The sequence below is a fragment of the Natator depressus genome, chromosome 2 (genome assembly GCF_965152275.1).
Source record: "Natator depressus isolate rNatDep1 chromosome 2, rNatDep2.hap1, whole genome shotgun sequence".
NCBI classification, from domain to species: domain Eukaryota; kingdom Metazoa; phylum Chordata; order Testudines; family Cheloniidae; genus Natator; species Natator depressus.
Genome location: NC_134235.1, coordinates 203,728,643 through 203,753,252, shown reverse-complemented (window position 1 = coordinate 203,753,252; position 24,610 = coordinate 203,728,643). Strand labels below are relative to the sequence as shown.

The 24,610-nt window shown below is 40.0% G+C and overlaps 1 protein-coding gene across 2 annotated transcripts in view; it reads left to right on the top strand.

Annotated features, from left to right (window-relative positions):
- PALS2 (protein associated with LIN7 2, MAGUK p55 family member) overlaps positions 1-24,376 on the top strand; it is a 125,805-nt gene extending 101,429 nt beyond the window's left edge. The window contains exons 7-13 of one of the 2 annotated variants that reach the window (XM_074945769.1): positions 221-352; positions 8,237-8,336; positions 11,967-12,035; positions 13,011-13,172; positions 16,496-16,698; positions 17,155-17,283; positions 22,675-24,376. In XM_074945769.1, the coding sequence (XP_074801870.1) occupies positions 221-352; positions 8,237-8,336; positions 11,967-12,035; positions 13,011-13,172; positions 16,496-16,698; positions 17,155-17,283; positions 22,675-22,851 (972 nt within the window). In that variant the 3' untranslated portion in view covers positions 22,852-24,376. The remainder of the gene's footprint in view (positions 1-220; positions 353-8,236; positions 8,337-11,966; positions 12,036-13,010; positions 13,173-16,495; positions 16,699-17,154; positions 17,284-22,674) is intronic. The other variant, XM_074945770.1, reaches the window with a different exon arrangement.
- The last annotated feature ends 234 nt before the right edge of the window (positions 24,377-24,610 follow it).

Genomic DNA, 24,610 nt, shown 5'->3' with positions numbered 1-24,610 from the left:
GCTGGTATAATATCAGGCAAAATGTTCTTTAAATCTTCTCCAATATCTTGTATTTTGCTTGGCCAAGGAAAATTGTTAACCATTAATTAAATTTTGTATGTCCTTAGCAAAGTTACAAAGCAGTTTTGGCTTTACTAATGAAGTAGTGAGACTTTTTGATATCAGTAGCAATTGTTGATATTCAATCTTTTAAGCTTTAAAGGTTTACGATGTATTTCAGGTATTTGTGAAGTGTCATTTTGATTATAATCCATACAATGACAACCTGATCCCATGCAAAGAAGCAGGTTTGAAATTTTCTAAAGGAGAAATTCTTCAGATCGTAAACCGGGAAGACTCAAATTGGTGGCAGGTTGGTAAAATGCTGAGACCTTTATTACTTTGATTATTTATAATAGTAATAGATTTGTATTAATCTAATCCGGTTGATAGGAGTTTAGGAAGAAGTATTGATCCTGCTTTTCGCTCTCCAGCGTAACCTCAAAGTCTTAAAACAACCTTACATCATTGTCTTTCACTTCAGTATTATCTATACCACTCTATTCTTTTTATACTACTACTTATTTGGTCTGAAGCTGCTACATTCCAAAATTCAGATAATTTCCAGCAAAGTATTACATCTTAGGTTGTCAGTCAATTATGGTGAGTCTCCCTCTGACAGTGATTGTGGAAGAGCAGGTTCTTCTTTGAGTGGTTGCAGACATGTGTTGCACTCAGGTGCGTGCACACCCAGCGCACCAAAGCTGTATAACTTTGCCTAGCAGTACCCACAGAATCGGCACCGGCTTCCCTCCGCTCATAGCTCTTCCCATGTCTATAAAAGGGCAGCACCACCCCAGCCCCGCTCCGTTCCTTCACGCTGCTTGCAGCTAGAGTTGGAGCACTTAGTGTGATCTTTCCTCTCTCTTGTCTTTACAGCTTTTTGTGTCTCTTTGTGTATAGTTACTGTTAGTACCCTTAGGTAGTTAATAGCCAGGTAGCTTCTCTTGGTAGGATGCCTTCACTGGGGTTAAAACATTGCCCTTTTTGTGGGGCAGCTATTTCCCATAACCATCCCCACCCTAGATGGATGTTGTGCCTTCAGGAAAGGCATGCCAAAGAAAGGTGCTTTATTTGTAAGTCTTTTAAAAAGAGGACACAGGAAACTAGAGATGTAAGATTAAAACAGCACCTTCTCGAGCAGACAGCATTGCTTGCCTCAACGTTGGGGACCAGTGTGGAGAGTCAGGCCCCTGAAAGGGCACTGGAGCCGGTATGTATTGGTGCTTCTGGACTGAGCTCAGATTACTTGCCCAGAAGGAAGGACTGCTCCCCTTCATCGGGCCCACAAACAAAAACAATCAACAAAACAGATCAGGGTCATTCCAAGGGATGGGGAGATTCATCTTCAGACTAAGGGAAGTACTGATTGGCACTGGGAGTTCCTTGGTATGAGGGATAGTGGGACCATCAACCCGATCTCTGGTCTCACATTTAGATCAAGTTTGTGAATCTGTACCAGCAACTCTGGTGTACTGCCTCGGGGACACCCATTGATTCCGGTACCTTCAATACAGATGATGGTATCATTGGTTTCCACCCTGTGTATCCGGAAGCAGCAGATCTGCTGTGCCTGTCTGTTCCTGATTCACTGCTTATTCAAGACCCTCATCTGACTGCAATTGCATCGTCTGTGGTGTCCTCTGCTACCCTGGGATTGTTGGTGAATTTATCATTTCTGACACAGTCGTCCTCACTGCAGTTTACCCATGATGCATGGGTGTTGTTGACTTCTTATTTGGTACCGAGGGTGTCTTTGGCACAGATAGAATCCGTGGTATCAATGCTGACTACAACATAGTCTGGATCTGCTGGCTTGACACCAGCTTTATTTTTGGTACTGATGCCTTTTTTGGGGCCCAGAATGAGTTCAGGGCTGGTACCTATATTCAAGGACTTGCTGACTGCTCCTTTGGTACTCGTGGCATTGTTGGGTTGGGCTATGGATGGCGCTGGAATCTTGGTAGTCCTGACAGGAGTGGCTATTTGGGGGGATCTTCACAGCTGAGCTCAGAGAGATCTCCCTTCCCTTCCCCATCCCACTCTTGAAGGTTGTCAAGACACAGCAGGAGTCATAGTTGGTACCAGGATTGATATCGTTCCCACTGCAGAGACAAGGTACCTTGACCTAGTTCTTACTGGCCTCAGATGCTGTATCCTTATGCCCAGCAGCCTCCCGGAAATCCCTGGGAAGTCTCTTGCTCAGCAAAATCCCAGTCATCAGCTCGCTTAGGAGGCGATCACCTGTACCTCCAGTAGTCTCCCCGCCAGAACCATCAGACCTGCAGGCACAGCAGAAGGCGCACTCCCTGTGTATTAGGACATTCTGAACCTTTGGGATGGATGGATGTCATTCCTCAAGGGATTGCACTGGCCCCAACTACATTGTCGTCCTTGTCACCAGGTGATGCAGTGGTACTCAAGTCCTCATGTCCAGTACCAGAGGATTTCAGATCATATTGGGATCTGCTCAGACACATGGCATCAGCCTTGTGTATTCAGGCCAAGCTTGTGCTGGAAAACACCCATAAAATGGTAGATATCTTCCAACAATTGGCTCCTGGGAGAGTTGCCCTCCCTATAAATGAAGCAACACTAGAGTCTGTTAAATCATTATGCAGTACCCTGGCTTTAACACCCACAGCAAAGTGCACTGACAAGAGATACTATGTGGGAATGGAGGGCTTCAAATCCTTTTTCACACATCCAGTTCCAAATTTCCTGGTTGTGACAGCAGAACATGAGAGAGTGAGAGAAGGAAGATATAAATCTATGCCTAAAGAAAAGTAGTCCAAAATGCTATGTATGTTGGGGAGAAAAATCTACTCTTCCTCCTTGTAGATGTGTTTTGCAAATCATCAAGCTCTATTATAAAAATACGATTTTGTGAACCGTGACGCTATGTCTGTATTTGTGAACGAGTTACCAGTATCCTCTAAGGAGGAGTTCAAGGCTTTTTTTATGGTTGGTAGTTTAGTGGCCAAGGCATCCGTACAGTCAACCCTGGATATAACAGATGCTTCGTCCAGGTTCATGGCCTCATGAGTACAAAACTTTGGCATAGCGCCTGAGATCCAGCAAAGCGTAGAGGACTTGTTTGATGGTCATGTTCTGTTCTCAGAGAAAACTGATGAGACATTATACTGTTTGAAAGACTCCTGAGTGCCCTACACTCATTGGGGATTTATACCCAGGCTGCAGAGAGACTGCATTTTGGGAAGCAGCAGCAGCAATATCGTCCTCTATGATATTTCTGTCAGTGTTCATTCCTACCCTGCAAGGCGGCAAGTTTTCCCTAGAAAGGGGCATAAATCATGGAGGGAAGAAACCTTCTGGGTCTACTTTTTAGTCAAGTGGCTTATCCTCTTCCTCCTTCCGCTAGACAGTCTGTTTGACTGGTGTTTTGAGAGCAGCACCTCAGTTGTCAATGTCGTTTCTATGCCCCAGTTATTTGGGGAAAGGCTGTCTTGCTTCTACAGTGTTCGGGAGACAATAACTATGGTCAGATGGGTCATAAGCACTGGGGGGATCAGGTTGCGCCATTCAGTTCCTATCCATTCCCCACTCCCATCCTCCTACCCCGTCCCTTTTCAGGAACCCATCTCACGAGTAACTGCTCTTAGAGCAGGTACAAACCTTGTGTACTTTGGGCGCTATAGAGGAGGTTCTTCGTCATCTTTGCGGAAAGGTGTTTTATTCGTGATACTTCCTGATCCTCACATCGAAGGAAGGAATGAGACCTAGCCTTGATCTCATCAAACTCATCAGAGATTCTGCATGGTTATTCTGGTTACTGTTCTTCCTGCTCTGAATTACAACCGGTTTGCTGCTCTCAATCTCCAGGATGCTTATTTTCATGTAGCAATCTTCCCAGGCCACAGGAAGTACCTCAGATTCCTTATCACCAGCTATCACTACCAGTACACGGTTCTCCCCTTCAGACTGCCATCAGCCCCATATGTCTTTATTAAATGCATGACGGTGATGGCTGCCTTTCTCAGGAGCGGGGGAATTTATATCTTTCCATACCTGAATGATTGGCTACTGAGAGGTCCATCCAGGGAGCAGGTTCTCTGTCATGTCAGGTTCACACTAGACTTTTTTTTATCAGTTTGGTCTGATCTGAAACAGGAGCAAATCAGTTTTGAAGCCAACTCAAAAAATTTTCATTGGTGCTCCGATAGACTATGAATTTGAGGGCCTTTCTTCTGTCTGAACTGTTCCAGGCAATTCATCACTTTTGTTGGGATCTTCAGTTGCACCCTTTGACCACAATCCGAGTATGCATGAGGTTACTGGGCCCTATGGTGGCATGCATGCATGTATGTAATGAAACATGCAATGGTGCATCTTCACCCTCTTCAGTTGTGGCTGGTGTTAGACTTTTGCCTGTATTGCCAGCTGCTGGACACCCTTGTCCAGGTGCCCTAAAAATTCTGCACTCTTATAGTGGTGGGTGGAATTCAACATTGTGTGTCAGGGTGTCCCCTTTGCCCACCTTCCACCAACTAAGACAGTAGTTCTGATGCCTCCCCATTTGGTTTGGGAACACATCTGGAAGAGTTAAAAATTCAGGGTTTGTGGTCAGAGGAAGCTTCCTTTTATATAAACCTGCTGGAACTTTGAGCAGTATACAATGCTTGTCAGGTGTTTCAGGATCAAATCTGGGGGGCATGGATTCATATTCTCATGGACACTGCCATTGCAGTGTATTATGTGAACAACCAGAGTGGTGCTTGCTCCAACCAGCTTTTTCAGGAAACAAATAAAGGTCTGGAACTTCTGCATCAAGGAAGATATTATACCCACAGAATACTTGTCACGCTCTCAGAACCAAATGGCTAATCATCTCAGCAGATCTTTTTTAAGCAACTATGAGTGGTCCCTAAAGAAGAGTGTGTTGACGTCCATTTTTCAGCAACGGAGTATCCCTTCCATAAACTTTTTTGCAACAAAGGGCAACAGAAAATGTCATCAATTCTGCTCTTGAGCACGTCTTAGCCAAGGTCTCTTATCAAGCCTTAGAATCATAGAATATCAGGGTTGGAAGGGACCTCAAGAGGTCATCTAGTCCAACCCCCTGCTCGAAGCATCCCAGCCAGGGCTTTGTCAAGCTTGACCTTAAAAACTCCTAAGAAAGGAGATTCCACCACCTCCCTAAGTAACCCATTCCAGTGCTTCACCACCCTCCTAGGCCTTCCATCTAAATTGAGGAGGGAACCTGATGTATGCCTTTCCCCCCCATTCCTCTGATCCCTCAAGCTATCCTCAAGCTCAAATTGGATCACATCAAACTTACTATGATTGCACCAGCGTGACTGAGGCAATGTTAATTTTCCAACCTCCTCTCTCTGTCGCCTTGACCTCCCAAACCTCTTTCTGTTTTCTCCAACCTACTGACTCAACCAATTAGCCAGGTTGTTCATCCAGCGTTGAGCAGTCTGCATCTCAAGGTGTGGATGCTGAATGGCTAGTTCTCAGAGGCAGTTAGAGATATTCTGCTTAGTAGTAGAAAACCAGACACAAGGGCCATTACTTGTCTAAGTGGAAAAAATTTTCTATTTGGGCAACGTCCATGCCGATTCAGCCCATGTTTTGAAGTATTTGGTGCATTTGAAATCTTCAGGCCTCACTCTGAGCTCCCTGAAGGTGTTCCCTTGGAGGTGTTCTCATCTTTCCATCCTCCCATTCAAGGGAAGTTGGTATTCTCAAACCCTATGATTGTGAGGTTTTTGAGAGGGTATTTTTTCCACTAGCAAAAAAAATGGTGCCATTGTGGGACCTTAATGTCCTGACAGCACTGATAGGTCCACCATTTGAGCTGATAGCAACATGTTCATGGGCTCTCCTGTCTCAGAAGACTGCCTTCCTAGTGGCTATAACATTCACAAGAAGAATTAGTGAGGTGCAGGCCTCAATGGCAGAGCCTTCATACACTCAATTCTTCAAGGACAAGATGGCTTTAAGACCACACCCAAAATTTTTGTCCATAGTAGTATCTCAGTTTCACCTTAATCAGATTTACTTACCTGTATTTTTTTTTCCCAAACCACATTCAAGTGTGGAGGAACAGCATCTGCCTAGTTTAGATGTAGTGGTTGGCATTTTATTTAGAAAGGACTAAGCCGTTTCATTCATCACCTCACCACTTTATTTCCTATGCTGACCAGATGAAGGGACAACCATTCTCTGCTCAAACTGTTTCCAAGTGAATAACTTCCTGCATTACTATGGCTTCTGAAGTGACTCAGATGACACCTCCACCATCTTTTGTGGGCTCATTCAACGAGAGCTCAGGTGACATCAGCTCCATTTCTTCGTGGTGTTTCAGTAGTGGATATCTGCAGGGCTGTGATGTGTCTTTTGTACATATTTTTGCTAGACATTGTGCTATCACCACAGCATCAAGACTGGCTGCAAACTTTGGGGAGCAGTTCTGCATTCACTATTTAAATAACTCTGAGCCTGCTTTCCACTGGAACTGCTTGTGAGTTATCTGATTGGAATACATGTCTACCACCTGTATCGTAACTGTTCTTTGAGACGTGGGTGCAGACATGTAGTCCATGACCCACTCTCCACCCCTTTGCAGTCGAGTCTTCAGCTGGGGATTTTGGCACGAAGGAACTGGGGGGAGGGGTTGGGGCAGGAGTGAGCATGACGAATATTGCAAGGCAGAGTAAGCCCATGCACACACGTGTGGAATACATGTCTGCACCCACATCTCATAGAACAACAGTTATGATACAGGAATCTTTTCTCTTGTTTTCTCAAAGAGTTGGATTTCCGTTTCACTCCTTTTGTGTGTTTGAAAAAGATGATAGAGAGATCCCCATCTTCTTCTAACCAGCCAGCTACAGTAACTACTGAAGGGAAAATAAAGAAGAGAAAAAATAGTCTGCATAATTACTTACTGCCAAATAAATGTGTTTCAGAAGTTAGGCACTCTGAATCTCTTCACAAGAGCGTACTAGAGACATTCAGCATGCATGCTGTCACCTGTCTGTCTTTTCAAACTCCTCCAGCTGGCAACTTGCAAGAGTCCAAACAAAATAAACCAAAAGCCCTCTCCCACAAGCTATCTCTAGTGGGTTTTTACATTTCATTCTGTCTATTGACATGAACAATGATGTATTGTGTTGTAAGTAGTAACTTGCAAGTGTACCAAAATAGATGTCATTGAATTCCTACAGCTAGAGACTTTTCAGCATCCATCCAGTATTTCTTGAGTGGGCAAAAAGTGAGATATTAACTTCATTCCATCTGGCTACTAATAAGATGAAAATATGACTCAGCCTGCTGTTTATACCATTTCTTTTTAAGAGAAATGGATGCAAGTAGCTGCTATTGAGAGGACCAAAACTATAAAATTTCACATTTGTGTGTCCTGAATTACTGACAATGGGACACTCACCATAAAATGATTTCAGTAGAAAATATCTGACTTCTAAGCTTTCATAACTAAGTATACTGTTTGGTTTATAAAACCTAGATCTATGAGTTTTCTCTCCTAAGAAGTAGTAAAACAGTACAATGACTGTGGAATTTTAAGATATGGTCAGTTAATAGGCAAGGATAATATTCCATGTTCGTGAAATGACAGAAAAAATAGGTGCATCAGGTGCCTATATTTGGAATCATGTTTAGCTTAGGGCCTCTGGATTCCAACAAGAATGCAGGATAAATGCATAAGTGTTCAGCAGAGCTCCACAGATGTTGTGCCATGCAGAATCCTTTCAAACGAATTATGTTTGGCTTTTAAGTGTTTTCTGAGCCATTTTGGTCAATTTGGTAATTGTACATTTTAGCAATTTTTTTTTATGGCTGAAATACAAACCTCTGGAATTAGAGATTTAATAATTTATGTGGTAAACAGTACAATGACTTCATTATCAAGAAGTAGTTTTCTGTGTCTCTACTCTAGCCATGTTTCTTGAATTATGATGCTTAAGTGGACTAGAGAACCGGCAAACCCCACTGTGTTTCTGGGAAGCATGGTATGCTAAATTTGGATTTTCAGGTGTCCATCACTAATGCATCAGTGCTTAGCCTCCAGAAATCCTAAATGACAGTCTTTCAAGAAGCCAGTCTTCAGGAGAGAATGTCTGATTGAAAGTTTGCTGCTTGTTTGAATCACTGGACTAAAATTTTAAAGTATTTGTCACAGGGGATTCATAGCTTATTAACTTGATTTCAGGCTAGCCATGTCAAAGAAGGAGGAAGTGCCGGCCTTATTCCTAGCCAGTTCCTGGAAGAGAAGCGGAAGGCATTTGTTAGGAGGGACTGGGATAATTCGGGTAAGGTTTAATGCACGTTCAGAGATGGGTTCCTTTATCATAGAATCATAGAATATCAGGGTTGGAAGGGACCTCAGGAGGTCATCTAGTCCAACCACCTGCTCAAAGCAGGACCAATCCCCAACTAAATCGTCCCAGCCAGGGCTTTGTCAAGCCTGACCTTAAAAACCTCTAAGGAAGAAGATTCCACCTCTCTAGGTAACCCATTCCAGTGCTTCACCACCCTCCTAGTGAAAAAGTCTTTCCTAATATCCAACCTAAACTGCCCCCACTGCAACTTGAGACCATTACTCCTTGTTCTGTCATCTGGTACCAATGAGAAAAGTCTAGATCCATCCTTTTTGGAACCCCCTTTCAGGTAGTTGAAAGCAGCTATCAAATCCCCCCCTCATTCTTCTCTTCTGCAGACTAAATAATCCCTGTTCCCTCAGCCTCTCCTCATAAGTAATGTTCTCCAGCCCTCTAATCATTTTTGTTGCCTTCCGCTGGACTCTTTCCAATTTTTCCACATCCTTCTTGTAGTGTGGGCCCCAAAACTGGACACACTACTCCAGATGAGGCCTCACCAATGCCGAATATAGGGGAATGATCACATCCCTTGATCTGCTGGCAATGCTCCTACTTATATAGCCCAAAATGCCGTTAGCCTTCTGGGCAACAAGGGCACACTGTTGACTCATATCCGGCTTCTCATCCACTGTAACCCCTAGGTCCCTTTCTGCAGAACTGCTGCCTAGCTGTTCGGTCCTTAGTCTATAGCAGTGCATGGGATTCTTTCGTCCTAAGTGCAGGATTCTGCACTTGTCCTTGTAGAACTTCATCAGATTTCTTTTGGCCCAATCCTCTAAGTTGTCTAGGTCCCTCTGTACCCTATCCCTTCCCTCCAGCGTATCTACCTCTCCTCCCAGTTTAGTGTCATCTGCAAACTTGCTGAGGGTGCAATCCATGCCATCCTCCAAATCATTAATGAAGATATTGAACAAATATATCAGGGAGGAAGGCAGTGGGGACTGGAAGGCCACACACAGAACCGCAGGCTCCACGTACTGGCTTTGGAAGGACACAGCAGCCCAGGGTCTACACATGGTGTTGCGCAGGGCGGGCAGGGCTCTGGCCGGGGTGCTACCATGATTAGCTTGCTTTGCTTTTTCCATTTACACAATCAGGCAGACCTTATGAAAGAGGCTCCTCAGGTGGTTTCAATACATAAAATAAATGCTAGTTATTACAAATGTATTTTATTTTGACCTTGACTGGAAGAGCGAGGATTAAAATGTACACTCACTGTTTTCAGAGTTCTGATCCTTTTTGCCACCTGCTGGTGAATGGTAAAATTAAGCAGGAAAATCAACCATAGGGTGACCATTTTCAAGTTGCTTTTAAAATATATATATAAATTAGGGATGTCAAGCAATTAAAAAAATTAATCGTGATTAATCGCACTGTTAAAGAATAATAGAATACCATTTAAATATTTTTGAATGTTTTTTGCATTTTCAAATATATTGATTTCAGTTAGCACACAATACAAAGTGTACAGTGCTTCACTTTATATTATTTTTTATTACAAATATTTGCACAGTAAAAAACAAGTTGTTTTCAGTTCACCTAATACAAATAATGTAGTGCCATCTCTTTATCATGAAAGTTGAATTTACAAATGTAGAATTATGTACCAAAAAATAACTGCACTCAAAAATAAAACAATCTAAAATTTTAGAGCCTGCATGTCCACTCCATCCTACTTCTTGTTCAGCCAATCGCTCAGACAAACAAGTTCGTTTACATTTGCAGGAGATAATGTTGCCCACTTCTTGTTTACAGGTGTTTGCATGGCACAGTTGTGGCCGGCATCGCAAGATATTTACGTGGCAGATGCTCTAAAGATTCATGTGTCCCTTCATGCTTAAACCACCCTTCCAGAGGACATGCGTCCATGCTGATGACGGATTCTGCTCGATAACGATCTAAAGCAGTGCAGACTGATGCATGCTCATTGTCATCATCTGAGTCAGATGCCACCAGCAGAAGGTTGATTTTCTTGGTGGTTCGGGTTCTGTAGCTTCTGCATCAGAGTGTTACTCTTTTAAGACTTCTGAAAGCATGCTCCGCACCTCATCCCTCAGATTTTGGAAGGCCCTTCAGATTTTTAAATCTTGGGTCAAGTACTGTAGCTATCTTTAGAAATCTCACATTGGTACCTTCTTTGCTTTTTGTCAAATCCGAAGTGAAAGTGTTCTTAAAACAAACAACGTGTGCTGAAATCATCATCCGAGACTGCTATAACATGAAATATATGGCAGAATATTGGTAAAATAGAGCAGGAGACATACAATTCTCCTCCAAGGAGTGCAGTCACTAATTTAATTAACACATTTTTTTAAACGAGTGTCATCAGCATGGGAGCATGTCCTCTGGAATGGTGGCCAAAGCATGAAGGGGAATACGAATGTTTAGCTTATCTGGCACATAAATTCCTTGCAATGCCAGCTACAAAAGTGCCATGTAAATGCCTGGTCTCACTTTCAGGTAAATAAGAAGCAGGAAGCATTATGTCCCATAAATGTAAACACACTTGTTTGTCTTAGCGATTGGCTGAACAAGAAGTAGGACTGAGCAGACTTGTAGGCTCTAAAGCAGTGGTTCTTAACCTGGGGTGCGAGACATGCCAGATTTTTTTAGAAGGTAAATCATCGAAAATACAAATTAAGCACAGATACGTACGTACAAACAACTACTTTGTTTAATCAAACCTATGTATTTCTTAACATTATACATTTTTTTAATGATTACTGTAATATACAAACAAATATATCTAGGTTTAAAGAACTGACCTACTTCAGTGATTTTTGATAAGGGGTGCGAGAACATATTTTGAGAACCAAGGGAGTGCAGGCTGCAGTAAAGGTTAAGAACCACTGCTCTAAAGTTTTACATTGTTTTGGTTTTTTTGAGTGCAGTTATATAACCAAAAAAAAAAAAATTAATAATCTACATTTGTAGGTTGCACTTTCATGATAAAGATATTGCATTATGGCACTTGAATGAGGTGAATTGAAAAATGCTATTTCTTTATCATTTTTATAGTGCAAATATTTGTAATAAAAAATGTGAGCACTGTACGCTTTGCATTCTGTGTTGTAATTGAAATCAATATATTTGAAAATGTAGGAAAGCATCCAAAAATATTTAATAAATTTCAATTGTTATTCTGTTTAACAATGCAATTAAAAGTGCTATTAATCGTGATTGATTTTTTTGAGTTAATCACGTGAGTTAACTGCGATTAATGGACAGCTCTAATATAAATATTTACTGGAAACAGTTTTGGTCCTTTCCTATTCGTTTCTAGAAAAGTATTTTGTTTTCTGGTACATTTTATGCAGAGCATTAGTTTTTATGTGTCTGCTGTACCATTTAAAGTATATGCAAAGAGGATTAATAATGATTCGTCTCTCCAATAAAGGTCATATTGTGTCTCTGGTTTAAAAAAAAAAAGTGCAACTATCCTTCAGTATATGGCTGTCTTTTTAGTTAATCCTAGAATCTACGTAGAGTAAGCCATCATGAAAAGATATTTATCAAAAGGTGAGTTTGAGCTTTCAGTATTCTTGTCTGTTTTACTTTCAGGGCCCTTTTGTGGAACAATAAGTAGCAAAAAAAAGAAAAAGATGATGTACCTCACAACCAGAAATGCAGGTACATTCTAGTCTTACATTATGTGTAAGATCCAGTAGAATAGTGTACAAGTCCAGTATGTTGTAGAGTTTCTGAATCTGCATTTTAAACTTAGGTTAACACACTGGGTATAGCCGATTAAACTATCATGACAGTGAATGCTTGTGTTATAGGAGAAAGTTTTTAAAATTATAGTAGCTTGATTAGCAAATCAATCAGCTAGATCAGAAATTATAAACAGGGTAGTTTTTGTGGTTAAGTCATGGTGCACAAAGAAAAGCTGTTACTGTTGAGCAGATGCATTAGGGGACAGAATAAAGGATCAGGAACAATTTTCTAAATACTTGAACACCATTGATTGGCACAGTGGCAAATGCTGGCATGATGTCCTAGGCACTGACTCCATGGGTGCTCCAGAGCTGGAGCAGCCACACAAAAGAAATGATGGGTGCTTAACACCCACCGACAGCCCTCATTATCAGTGCCTCCCCCAACTCCTCCCACCTGCCAGCGGCCCTGCTGATCAGTGCCTCTACCTCTCCTGCTGTGGATCAGCTGCTCCGTGGTGTGCAGGAGGTACTGGAGGGGAGCAGGGAGGAGTGAGAGTGGGGGGCACTCAGGGGAGGGGGCAGGGCAGGGTGGGACCCTGGGAGAGGGATGGAGTGGGGGCGGGGCCTGGAACGGAGCCGGGGGGGAGCACCCATGGCACATTAGAAAGTTGGCACCTATGCATGGTGTGACTATTGCCTAAATTTCCAAAAAACAATCCTACTACAGAATTACTATGTTTAGAGTAGATGGTCATTGAAAGAATCTACAATATTCCCATTTCTGTTTATACATAAGAAAACTGAGATAAAAATATCTGAAAAAATACCTTTTAAGTACTATTTACATAATAGGTTATATGTGAATATAAAATAAAATTGCTGAAGTTTTCTACAAATGGCAGTGACTTGATCTGCATTTAATATTTTGTTACTTTTTTCTATGTAGAATTTGATCGTCATGAAATTCAGATATATGAGGAAGTAGCAAAAATGCCTCCTTTTCAGAGGAAGACATTGGTCTTAATAGGGGCCCAGGGAGTGGGTCGAAGAAGCTTGAAAAACCGATTTATAGTATTGAATCCCATTAGGTTTGGAACTACAGTGCCATGTAAGTTGTCAGCACTCCCACTGTCAAATCCTATTTATTGAAGTTTGTAATCCATCTGGAAAAATTTACTCTAATCTGAAGTTTGTTGTAGTGACTCAATCTGGGAGTAATTGTGGGTTCAAAACTTTGGCTGGAGAATGAAACATGTTTTCAATCTCCTCAATAAGTAGGAAAATCCTGTTTCTGTGTTAATGACATCTAACTACCAGCCAAACTTTTGTCTACTCATGCTGAAGACAGGAGTTCCAATGCATGCATCTGGCAGGATTATTCAAGTATATCTATTTTGGGGTTTATAGTCAATATCTGAATGCTTCTAAAAATTCCTGGTACATTTTAATAATGAACAGTTACTAGGATTTTGCTTAGAAACTCATTTTATTGTTTAAATGAACTCTTTATCTCTCTCTGTATGTGAAACAAAAACTTCATATGAAATTTGTAGTTCCTGGCTTTAACCCATAGTATCCTAGGGATAAATAAACTATGAATTCTATTTTATTGGTTGTTAATGTTATAAATTGAGGGATGAGAGGCCAATTAATGTCATTTCTTCCTACTTCTTCCTGCACCAGCCCTACCCCTCTCTGCTCTGGTCTTTCTTCCTTTCAGCTGCTGAAAGAGCTGCCCCTTCCTGCAGTATCAGAATTTTCTCCTACCTCGCACTTTCTGAAAGAAACTGTTCCTTCCTGTCTGCCAGACCACCCCTTCTGGCTGACCTCTGAGCACAGAACAGCTTCATTGCCCCATACCTGTTATGCCCAGACACTTCTAAGAGCCATCTGTTCTCTTCTGCCTCATAGTGTGTGGCAAGGAATGGTACTGGCAGTAGTGGGGATGTGGGCAAATCTGAAAGACAAGCCAGGAATGTCTTGTAACTGAGGTGGGGAAACTGGATAGCCCCAGGAGTCCTAATCTTTTTCATCTGTAATGCTCACAAACCCCCAAACTGGTCCATACCATTAGAATCAGGGTGCATATCTGATAGCATAATCTGTCCAAGGGAACCTATGCTGGGAGTCAAGTTAATAATCCATGTAGGCAAAGAGTAATGCACAACATGACATTAACAGTAAATTGTCTAAAAATTAACAAATTATAGGTTTCTGTAAGATGTCATACCTGCAGATAGGTAATAAATGAGATCTCAAAATTCGTATGTGTGCCAACATTATTATTATTGTTGTTTGTTGTTTAATCTGTTTAGAGCACTTTTGGCCACTTGAATCGGAATGTCTCAGAATTCAGAGAAGACATGGTCCATGTGTCAGAGATCTGACAACCTAAATAGACAAGGCAAATTACCAAGCAGTAAACCAGCAACATACAAACAAAACATGTAAAGTTAAATACTATTTAATCAAGCTACCATAATAATTTATTTGGAGATTAAGGCTGATTCTGCACTCTGGCACTTCGAGTGCAGAAGGTGGGGGCCCACAAGGACTCTAAAAATTAATACTTGCCACTCCAGGCTTGTATTAAACTTCCAAGGTTACAGCGTTTTTCTGACCTTGGATTGGTAGATGCTGCCACCATCCAAGTGCAGAACGAACACACACACACACTCTCACCCTAATTTAAAATATGTGCACAAACCTCTTGAGACACAGAACTCCAATCCTGTTCTTAAAAAAGGTAATTTTTATTTTAAAAAAAAAAAGAAAATACATCTGGAAACTCAGGCTATTGCTAGATTTTAAAAGAGTGACTACCAGGATTAAGCACCAAGAGTAGCTTTTTTGAGGTCCCACTTAAAGGTTACAAGCAAAACAAAAGCCCCTGGCGTTAGCACAGAGGAATCCACGATCCATAAAAATATAGAAAAAGATAAACCTAATTGTGTCTTCCTAGACATTTCCTGATCTACTGACATAGCTGGGATTTCAAATGAGTAGTTTCTAGGTATGATATTGAAGATTTTTCATACCTGGCCCAAGCTTCTTACAACATAACTGCTGCCCTTTCCCCCTCTCCCTGAGAGAACGACAGACAGACAAAGGGGAAGTTTTTTCTCAATTTTAAAAAGCTCTGGCCTTCTCATTGGCTCTTTTGGTCAAGTACCCACTCGCTTCCTTTTACCTATGCATAGCAGTGAGACTTTTAACCCTTTACAGGTAAAGCAAGTAAAGAACAGCTACTAACAGGGATTTTATAGCTAGCTGGCTGGGTGGGTGTCCATAAAAGAGAGAGAGAAATAAAACACATTTAATATTTTATTATTCACTTGTATAATAATATCACCTAGAGGCCCCATTCATAATCAGGGCTCCATTGTACTATGTGCTGTACAGAGTAAAAGGACAGTATTTGCCCTGAAGAGTTTGCTACCTAATTTAAGATAAGATGCAACAAACAGTAGGAAGAAGTGGTGGAGGTACCATAGGGAAGCTGTAAAAAGAACATGCATTTATGCAGGGAAATTTTGAGCACAGCTAGATGGTTTTAGTTGTCAATTTTTAAAAAAATGCTATCATAAGAAATAAATGAGGCAAATATTAGAAGCTTCTACTGGCCAACTGCCTAATTACTGTCACTTGAAAATTTACCAGAGGCATTACAATAGAAGAAGGTCTTGAAGGAGGACTGGATAATTAGTGTTTTCCTATAGCATTTCCACTTCCACACTGTGTGTCTGAGAGAGAGAAATAAATGAGTGTTGTGGGATCAGCTGGAAAGAGCCTAAGGGCATGGCTACACTGGAAACTTCAAAGCGCTGTGGCGGGAGCACTCCCGTGGCAGCACTTTGAAGTGCGAGTGTGGTCCTGCGTGAGCACTGGAAAAGAGCTCTCCCAGTGCTCCTGGTAATCCACCTCCATGAAGGGATTAGCTCTGAGCGCTGGGAGCACGGCTCCCAGCGCTCAGAGCCTGTTTACACTAGCGCTTTAAAGCGCTAGTGTATTGCTGTGCTCAGGGGGGTGATTTTTCACACCCCTGAGCCAGCAAGTTAGAGTGCTATAAAATGTAAGTGTAGCCAAGCCCTAAGTGTCTAAATCATCTTTGAAAATGAGACTTAGGTGCTGTTGAAAATCTTATGCAATAGTGATTGAAGAGGAGGGATAATGAATTTGGGATATGGAATGAACAAAGAATGATGAAAGTGAGGGAATAAAGGGTAGATGAAATGAGGGAGGGAAGAGTAATGGCAGAGGGAGTGGGTTTGGGAGGAATTATGCTCATACATTTTGAACATGAGCTTGGACAGTGGTTTGTTCCCCACACAGAAAAGACACACATTATATGTACATGGCTTTACAGCCAATCAATCTTCAGATATCTTGGGGGGTTTTATATCCAGTGATTTGTGAAAAATTTGTATTTAGTTACTTCACGAAAGCCAAGGGATGATGAAAAAGATGGGCAAGCATACAGATTTGTGTCACGTGCTGAAATGGAGGCAGATATTAAAGCTGGCAGATACCTAGAACATGGAGAATATGAAGGAAACCTTTATGGCACCAAAATAGATTCCATCCTTGAAGTGGTTCAGACTGGAAGGACATGCATTTTGGATGTGAACCCACAGGTAAGTAATGTGTCATGTACCCTAAAATGAGTATCAGTGTTGAAGAGGTATGTTTTAAATTTGAAGACTTTTAAGCTAGTCTTGTATCCTACAGTACCATGGAAGACTCACAAGTTAGTTTGGATTTTTGGCATTTTGAGGTGGAAGAGATCAGGAATGTGCAAAGGCCTGTAATAGAGTGTGTTTTGCATTGCTGATCAGTAACCCATTCAGCCAATGTAAGAGTGATGTTGAACATTTCAGAGGGGAATTTCGTACCATCCTTTGGCAAGGTAGCACTTTAAGGATGGGATAGGAGTGTAAAAATTGTCTTGTTATTTTGTTAATGGTACCGGATTAAAATTGCAGTACTTCACTGAGAAGTACAGTGACTTATTCTCATTTTTAACTAATTCAATTTAGTGTTTGAAGGGGGTTTGGTTGGTTTGTTGGTTTTGTGTGTGTTCTTGTTTCTAGGCCTTGAAAGTATTGAGGACTGCAGAGTTTATGCCCTATGTAGTGTTTATTGCTGCTCCAGAGTTAGAGACTCTGCGTGCTATGCACAAGGCTGTGGTGGATGCTGGAATTACAACCAAACTTCTAACGGTAAGCAAATTCTTCCATATATAGTTTCCTTTTCACAGGATTTTCTTAAACCTTTTTTCCTTTACGACAAGTTCTTTGTAACACATGTGAATGTAATGTCTTGCTGAGGAAGATTAGGCAACATTTATATTAGATTACATAATATAGAGTAATTTAAACTGATCATATACTACTAACACTAGTTGTTACGTTCTGACATGGATTGCTAGATTTTTAAATAAGGGTAATTAATTTATTAAGGTCGCACCCCCTATAATTTGGGTTGCCTAATGCTTTCTATTATAAAGGATTCTTGCAGCTTTTCTTTGGGATGTTCTCACACCTCCACTGTTTGCAACAGACCTTTGATATTTGAGAGGGGGAATCTTTTAGGGCTGCAGAGGTAGCTTTTCTTTGTCTCATGAAGTTCCACTGAGATTTGCCTAAAATATAAATGATTTAAAAATCAAAATGGTCCTTCTCTCACTTGTGTTCCTTGGGAAGATTTTGACAGCCTGTCAATCACTGAACCGCAGCAGCACATACTGTATTGGGAACACCTGGGAGCTGCTGGGGGTGGGGGATGGGGAGATGATGGAGAGCCAAGCTGGGTTTCCTTGCCCCTGTAAATTACCTGGCTCCAACACATGGAACCAAGTGGTCCCATAGACTAGGAGTTCCCCTAACTCTCTGGGGAAGGGAGAGGGCAGGGGAGAGAATGAGCTGTGCTTTCTCAGGCTACCCCCATGGACCTAGCACCAATCCACCCTCTGGGTCAACACATTGGGCAGGAACTTCTCCAACTCCAGCAGCATGAGGGGGAGAGCTGGGCTGGGTTTCCCCCTAACTCCTCCCTGGATCCACCATCTGAACCCAGCAACCCATTTCTTCCCCTGTCCCATATGAGAAGAAAACCTTCTTCTGCTGCCAGTTGATGGACTTAGTCCTGTAAGTAGCTCTGGTAGTAACAATCTCTGTTGTAATACCAAAGGTTGAAATCCTACTGATGATTCATGATTGTGGCAGGATATTGTTACATTTGCATAAACATAATTGGTTTTTACCTTTTCTTTTTAAAATTGGGAAACAGATTGCATGTGCAACTGTAAATCTAGCATTTCCTGACTTTCAAGTGTTTGACTTTGCAACCTAAAGAACGTTCTTTTAATGTGTTTTTGTTGTGCCTTTTATATATGTATGTATACAGAATCTCTCCGTGTGTGTATTTTACACACAGAGACAGAAAGTGTGTATTCTTTCAATATCTGTTTATGCAGCCACTTCTGAGTAAATGGATGCATTTGGATGGTTGAATCTGCTTTGCATACTAGTGGATTATTTTAAATCACTTCTAATATAACAAGCAATTGCAAATTTCCCTACTACTTCTGGCTGTTATGGTGCTAAATTTGCATTCCTCCTTTAGAAAAGAGGAACATAAGAATGGCCATGTTGAGTCACACCAGTGGTCCATCTAGCTCGGTATCCTGTCTTCCAACAGCAGCCAATGCAGGTGCTTCAGAGGGAATGAACAGAACAGGGCAATTAGTGAGTGATCCATCTCCTGTCTTCCACTCCCAGCTTCTGGCAGTCAGAGGCTAGGGACACCCAGAGCATGGGGTTGCATCTCTGACCATCTTGGCTATCTTAGCCATTGATGGAGCTATCTTCTATGAACTTAACTAATTATTTTTTTTAATCCAGTTATAGTTTTGACCTTCACAACATCCACTGACAATGAGTTTCACAGGTTTGACTCTGTGTTGTATGAAGAAGTAGTTTCTTATGTTTGTTTTAAATCTCCTGCCTATTAATTTCACTGGCTGACCTAATTTTTGTGTTATGTGAAGAGGAAAATAAACGTCCCTGTTCACTTTCTCTGCATTATTCACAATTTTATAGATCTGTCATATCCCCCCTTAGTTGTCTCTCTTCTAAACTGAAACTTCTCAGTCTTTTTTTCTTCATAAGAAAGCTGTTCCATATCCTTAATCATTTTTGTTGCCCTTCTTTGTACCTTTTCCAATTCTAATATATCTTTTTGAGATGGGACAACCAGAACTGCATGCCATATTCAAGGTGTGGGCATAGCATGGATATATATAGTGGCATTATGATATCTACTCTCTTATTATCTATCCCTTTCCTAATGGTTCCTAACATTGTTAGCTTTTTTGACTGCCACTGCACATTCAGTAGATGTTTTCAGAGAACAATCCACAATGAGTCCAAAATCTTTTTCTTGAGTGGTAACAGCTAATTTAGATTCCATCATTTTGTATGTATGGTTGGAATTATGTTTTCTAATATGCATTACTTTGCATTGATCAGCTTTTGAATTTCATCTGCCATTTTGTTGCCCAGTCACCCAGCCTTGAGATCCTTTTGTAACTCTTTGCAGTCTGCTTTAGACTTAACTATCCTGAGTAATTTTGTATCATCTGCAATCTTTGCCACCTCACTGTTTAACCCTTTTTCTAGATCATTTTATGAATATATTGAACAGCACTGGTCCCAGTACAGATCCCTTGAGGGCACCTCTGTTTCCCCCTCTATTCTGAAAATCAACCATTGATTCCAACCCTTTGTTTCCTGTCTTTTAACCAGTTACTGATCCATGAGAGGACTGTTCCTCTTATCCCATGACTCCTTACTTTGCTTAAGAGCCTTTGGTGACGGACTTTGTCAAAGGCTTTCTGAAAATCCAAGTACACTATGCCTGCATCATTTTTGTCCCTGTTTGTTGACCTCCATCAAAGAATTCTAATAGATTGGTGAGGCATGATTTCCCTTTACTCTTCCCCAACATATTGTGTTCATCTAGGCATCTCATAATTCTGGTCTTTTACTATAATTTCAACCAGTTTGCCTCATACTGAAGTTAGGATTACCAGCCTGTAATTGCCATGATCACCTCTAGAGTTTTTTTTAAAAATCGGTGTCAAATTAGGTATCCTCCAATCATCTGGTACAGAAGCTGATTTAAGTGATAGGTTACATACACCAGTTAGTAGTTCTGCAATTTCATATTTGAGTTCCTTCAGAATTCTTTGACTACCATCTGGTCCTGGTGACTTATTACTGTTTAATATATCATTTTTTCCAAAACCTCCTCTGACACCTCAATCTGGGACAGTTCCTCAGATTTCTCACCTAGAAAGAATGGCTCCTCTGCAGTGAAGACAGATGCAAATAATTCATTTAGCTTCTCCACAGTTGCCTTATATTCCTTGCTGTTAGTTGTTGAGTCTTTTACTAGTTGCTCTTAAAATTCTGCCTAATTATATTTTTACACTTGATTTGCCAGAGTTTAAGTTCCTTTCTATTTTCATCGCTAGGATTTGACTTCCAGTTTTGAAAGGATGCCTTTTTGCCTCTAACCACTTCTTTTAGTTTGTTGTTTAGCCATGGTCCTCTTTTTTTAGTCCTCTTACTATGTTTTTAATTTGGGGTATACATTTAATTTTATCCTTTACTGTGATGTTTTTAAAAAGTTTACATGCAGCGTGAAGACATTTCACTTTTTTACTGTACCTTTTAATTTCCATTTAATTAGCTTCCTCAATTTTGTATAGTTCCCCTTTCAGAAGTTAAATGCTATTGTGTGAGGCTTCTTTGGTATTCTACCCCACCCCTCCAAGGATGTTAAATTTAGTTCTATTATGGTCACTATTACCAAGTGGTTCAGTATATTCACCTCTTGGATCAGATCCTTTGCTCCACTTAAGACTAAATCAAGAATTGCCTCTCTTGTGGGTTCCAGGACTAGCTGCTCCAAGAAGCAGTCATTTATGGTGTCTAGAAACTTTCTCTTCAGCCTGTCCTGAGGTGACACATAGCCAGTCAATATGGGGATAGCCCCTCATTATTACTGAATTTTCTATTTTTATAATCACTCTAATCTATAAGAGCATTTCATAGTCACCATCATGGTCAGGTGGTCGGTAGTATATTCCTGCCGCTATACTATTATTAAACATGGGAATTTCTATCCATAGAGATTCTATGGTACAGTTTGATTCATTTAAGATTTTTGCTATATTTGACTTTATGCTTTCTTTCACGTACAGTGCCATTCTCCAACAGGTGCAACCTACTCTGTCATTCCTATATATTTTGAACCCTGGTATTACCATGTCCCATTGATTATCAACATGACATCAAGTTTCTGTGATTTTATAAATATCCTCATTTAATACCAGGCACTCAAGTTCACCCATCTTAGTATTTAGGCTTCTAGCATTTGTATATAAGCACTTATAAAATTTGTCACTTTTTAGCTGTCTGCCATTATGTGATGTAATTGAATGGGACTCTTTTTTTCATTTGACTGTTGCTGTTCATTTCCTACTTGGATTTGTTCGTTTTTTACCTTCACTTACTGTTACAGAAGCGCTACTTACAAAACCTATATTTCAGTGTGGCTTATGTGACTTCACATTAGTATTGGGCCTTGAAATAATTATTTCTATGGAAGAGAACATTGGCGCAAACCAACCAGTAACTGCAGGTTTTGTTTAATTGGCTGTATGCAAAAGTGACTTCTGCTTTGACACTCACATCTTGGTAGTGCAGTATGTGGGAAATCTAGTATTGATAGAGTACAAAACAAAGGTGAAATTTCTTCTCTGGGATGCTGAACGACAGTTTTTTATAGTGGCTTTTAATCACTTTATACTTCAGATATAGGATGTCCTCATCAGCAGTCTTGGAACAGTCCTCACACACCTCAACATCTCAGAGATAAAATGATGCAGTGGAGGCCCACAAGTAGGAGGATGTGTACAGATGGAAAGATTGGGTGAAATGCAGTCCAAAATAACAAGGAATGCCAGCACTTATTCTTTGATACTGGAAGTTTCAATTCTAAAACTCGTGCATCAAGATTCTTGTTTTGGTGGCAGTATCTGATGGAAAATTAAGTATATTTAGGGCCAAATAAAACTGGCTGCTCAAATTATTCCTGAAAAGTTACCTCCACACTCATTGCACCCAACAGTTCCACATACAAAATAAGTAGCTGCAGTAAAAGGCCTCTTTGGGCAGAAAGGCACCAGCTCATCAGAGCATTTAAGTATGTACTTAACTCTGAGCACATGCTTACGTGCTTTGCTAAATTGGGGCTGATAGTCCCCTTTCAAATTTAGCAGATTTTGAAAATTTTGCTCTTACTGTTAACCAAATTACATTAAGCATACCTTCTTCCATTTCCATCAAATATTTTAAACTTTACTTCCAAGTATTTGTAGTAAATGAAAGCTTTTGTTCAATATTAAACTTAGTAAAATTCAATTGCACTACCTGACAAACTGATGGTACCAATAGTTGTGTTTGTTCATTTATCTTTGTTTGAACGTGTAATGAACTGCTAATATCACAATTTTTAATTAGTCTCCAAAATCTTTTCAACAGGACACTGATTTGAAGAAAACAGTTGATGAAAGTGCACGGATTCAGAGAGCATACAACCACTATTTTGACCTCCTCATTGTAAATGACAATCTAGACAAAGCCTTTGAGAAGCTACAGACTGCTATAGAGAAATTGAGGTTGGAGCCACAATGGGTCCCAATTAGTTGGGTATACTGACAGATTTCTGAAGATGGGTTTAGCTAACAAGTGAAATTAGCTGCAACAAATGTTCTCAGAAGACATTCTGTAGAGATGGAAGATACCTGCAGGACCCTTGCATTTTTACTCTGTGTATATTCAGATGATAGTACACTATTCTGAGTTTTTATATAACATATTGAAGGAAAAGTGTACTTAGATATGTAATTTATTTTAATTTTTCTAACTTTTTACAGATAACCTTTCTATTCATGTCACATGAAGGAAATGCGTTGAAGCATTTTTATATGTTTTAATTTAGTACCTTTGCCTTTTTCATCTAAAACTTTCAAGTCATTCACTTTAACTTTTACATTTTGGTCTTACATTTTCACTGTGATAAGGAAGGATACTTGAAACAATTTTTGTAAAACTCTTGAAAGTTAGTGTTCATCTGGTCAAATGTCAATTGTTAGTAGGAGAAAACACTAATTCTTTTCCTAATATGCACCTTTACATTTTTTTATGGGAGCAGAATTTTAAATATTAAAGCAGCAACCATCACTGCTTTGTGACATTGCTCTGACATCTTTCTGCTCAATGTTTATACACTTTTGCAGTTTCATGGTTTCTTCTTGTCTCTTTTGATTTAGACATATGTACTGTAGACTTCCCCATGTGTACCTTTTAAAAAACAATAATGTAAAACAATACCTTGCACTCTACTTATTAGGCTATTGTTGGGAGCCAGCCTTTTAGCCCATTACAGTTGAGGTACTGATGTCAGAAAGGTTGTATGTAATGTAAATCATTGTAGTTAGGATCATGGTGAAGTAGCCTGAGAAGAGAGCCTTATATTGCAGAGCCTTACAGTGAGGCTTAGTGTGTAGGACTATTTATTCACACTTGTGAAAACACATTGCTAAAGAAACCTGCTTTTTTATTGAGACATTGTTCGGTGTTTGTATATTGATCTGTGAATTGAGTTCTTGTGATATTTAGCTGGCTCTTATTTTACATTTTTGGAATATTGTGAGTGATCAGCTGTTGTGTTTTATAAAATGTGATGTAATGAGATTTTTGTGCTATTTGTTATATTGTGTTTAAACTGCATTCTTCATTGAATAGCTTGTGAAATTAGAAAGTTATTGTCAGATGCTAAAAATCAATTTTTATATTTTGTTTTATAACATGATTTTTTTTGTTTCGTGATGAAATAATTCTCCATTCAGTAGACTCACTGGCATAATTCCTATTATCTCCATATTGATTCATATTTCAAGACTTTTACTAATATAAATTCTCCTTAACAAAGTATAAAATGAAAATACAAATTGTCAGTAAGACAAACTATTCTTGTGACCATATTTTATATTACACTAGCTATTGTATGTAGTCACATTCCTTCATCAGTTACCAGGTTTGAGCCTAAATTAGTCATCTATCCACTTAATTTATTTTCTGTCTGGTGACGGGCACCTGTCTTCTGGTTTTTTCCATGCCGAAGCATATTACACAGAATGCCAACAAAAAGAGGACTTCTGCTGAATTCTCTTTCTGATGAAAAACCCAAAAGAGTAAATACACTGTAAAAACAATAGTGTGCCCTTGGTCTTTTAAAGATTTTTGTCTATGTACACAAGAAAACAGGGTGCAGGTAGCTTTATGTAGTTACTTTATACAAAGAAACTCTGAGTCTCAAAAGTTATATTATAGAAGATTTAAAAACCTCTAAGATATATATATTTTTAAAGATTCCAGTATATTTTGTAAATGTTATAAAAAATCTAGCCTTGGT